The sequence below is a fragment of the Eimeria mitis genome, genomic scaffold (genome assembly GCF_000499745.2).
Source record: "Eimeria mitis Houghton genomic scaffold, Emh_scaff7625, whole genome shotgun sequence".
Lineage (NCBI taxonomy): Eukaryota > Apicomplexa > Conoidasida > Eucoccidiorida > Eimeriidae > Eimeria > Eimeria mitis.
Genome location: NW_024016084.1, coordinates 1 through 2,229, shown reverse-complemented (window position 1 = coordinate 2,229; position 2,229 = coordinate 1). Strand labels below are relative to the sequence as shown.

General features: G+C 48.6%; 1 protein-coding gene across 1 annotated transcript; it reads left to right on the top strand.

Moving 5' to 3' along the window:
• Positions 1 to 26: 26 nt before the first annotated feature.
• Positions 27 to 1,333, top strand: EMH_0092190 (uncharacterized protein; the record flags this gene model as incomplete). The annotated part of the gene is made up of 3 exons (XM_038023063.1): positions 27 to 317; positions 465 to 611; positions 923 to 1,333. The coding sequence occupies 3 exons, from the start codon at positions 27 to 29 to the stop codon at positions 1,331 to 1,333; spliced, it is 849 nt and encodes a 282-aa protein (XP_037878917.1).
• Between the last annotated feature and the right edge of the window lie 896 nt (positions 1,334 to 2,229).

Here is a 2,229-nt window from a genome sequence, read left to right as displayed (position 1 = left end):
CCTTGCAGATGTGGCTCCTCAATACCATGTGGGAAACGACTGTAGACCCAGAGCTGTCGCCTTCCGCAGATGCCAAAGTTCATTCGGGTTTTCTGTTTGCATTTAAACGCATTTTCAAGGAAATGCTCAATGATGACCTGAAGGAAGTTGCAGCGAAAGCAGAAGCCACACAGAAGAGACAAGTGGTACTGTTCACCGGTCATTCTCTCGGTGGAGCCGTGGCCCAAATAGCAGCCTGGTACTACGCCAACCAGGCTCGCTCGTTGCTAGATGCAGGGCTGCTTCAAATTCGTTGTGTGACCTTCGGTACCCCGGCGGTGAGCCAGCAGAGGCAGTTGAGCTTTATACTTTGCGGTATTCCTGTGCCTGTTCAGAGCAATGTATACGTTGTAACGCAGTAGCATTGCACTTCGTGAATCGTATCATCTCCTTGTTGTGCGTTTGGAGTTGGTTGTTATGAACAGTGGGGAAGCGAGGCCGCGTACAAAGAGTTCATGAACACCGGCGTGCTAATCCACGACATCGCCACCAGTATGGATCCAGTCACCACACTTAACGGCGAGCCAGCGCTCGGCCACGGGTTGCAATGGAGGAAACCCTTCCATTACAGGGTCAGTTGACACGCGTTAATTCTATCGTCTGCTTCAGGAAGCGGTCCTAAATTTAGCTGCTCACCGTAACTTAAGTGTTAAAACAACCCATCAACATGAGCCCCGAAAACAGCAGACTCAAAAACACATCCCCCTTCCCGTCTTTTAGCATTCATTTCAGCACTAGGTGTTTATGAGGCAACGCACGAGAAAGCACGTTGCACTGCATTTGACTATTACTTAATATCTTCTCGGCGATGCCGCACTAAGCCCAATGAGGATGGCATAAAAAGAAGCTTATGTGCATTATCACCATGTTGCTCTGCATGCAGATTATGCTAGAAGACCTTGAACACGTTGTCGTTGCCTCTAAGAATCCAACGGAGCCGAACTTCTTTGGGCGACTCTGGACCCGCACGGATCTGCACGCGGGGAACTTTTTGAAGCGGACCTTTGGGGCCCTCGCCAGCTTGAGCAACGTGGATTCAGTTTTCTTGAATCCTGTGTTGACACATTTCCTCTCATACACTGCAGTGATGACCATCATGGCCGACTTGGTGCCCGAGGCAGACTTCGGTTCAGCCCTCGCAGCTCCTCTTATGGGTGACCCACCAAAGAGCTATGGGGCGCACGAGTTGTGCACTGCACTCATAGCAACGCAGGGAAGGATGAAGTGGGTGATGAACCAATTGGCACATGAAGCCAACAGGGCTCCCAAGGCACGACGCATCAACTCGCCCTGATATACTGAAGATATTTCAGCGAAATATCCGCCGAAATACGAAAGAAACTCAGCAGCAGTCATGCACTCTACACTGCCCTGTACACACATAGTTGTATATCTATACATTCCTCCTCATAGCCGCAGAATAGCTCACCCCGTCATATCCCTGCAGCTATTTTGTGGGCTAGGGCGGGTTCCGGGGAGTGGACTCCCGGCTCACTGTGCCTTCGCTCAGTAGATTCATGTTTGAAATTTGCATATTATGAATACATATCTATACATATGTAAGAATACATACGCCATCATATATGCGCTTATGCACATATACGAGCGCGTATATATATATATATATATATATATATATATAACAAACGTCATATGAATAACATTTATGTATTCATAATACAAGTAGACAACGTTGGTTGGCCCGCTGCTGTCCTGTAGGGTGTCAATGGTTTGAACTGCCGTTCGCTTCATCACTCCAAATGCAGCTCAGAGGTTTCCTCTTTGCCGATAGGTTCTGTTGCTGTATAGGCATAGTGGCGATGACAGGCAATACGCAGAGCTGAAACTGAAATTCGAGTTTATTACTATTAGTATAATCACAAACAACTCCCGCTCACTGTAACTAGAAAACCATACAGCCAGACTCTAGCAAGAGAACGCATACGTACTTAGCTAGCCCCCTGGCTTTCAATACCAGCTCTAGCTTCTTAGCATACGTCGTGTTCGAAGCTACTGCTGGGCACCTCTGCAGCCGACTTTGTCTCGTTCTCAGGGGCATCGTCTGCATGCATGCAGTGTCATAGGGTGATACAGGGAACGGGTAATGTGGAGAGTTTACATATTGAAATTGAGGAAGCCATTTTCAGCTTACACCGCAGCCCAACGCAAGCACCGCCCCCCCCCCCCCCC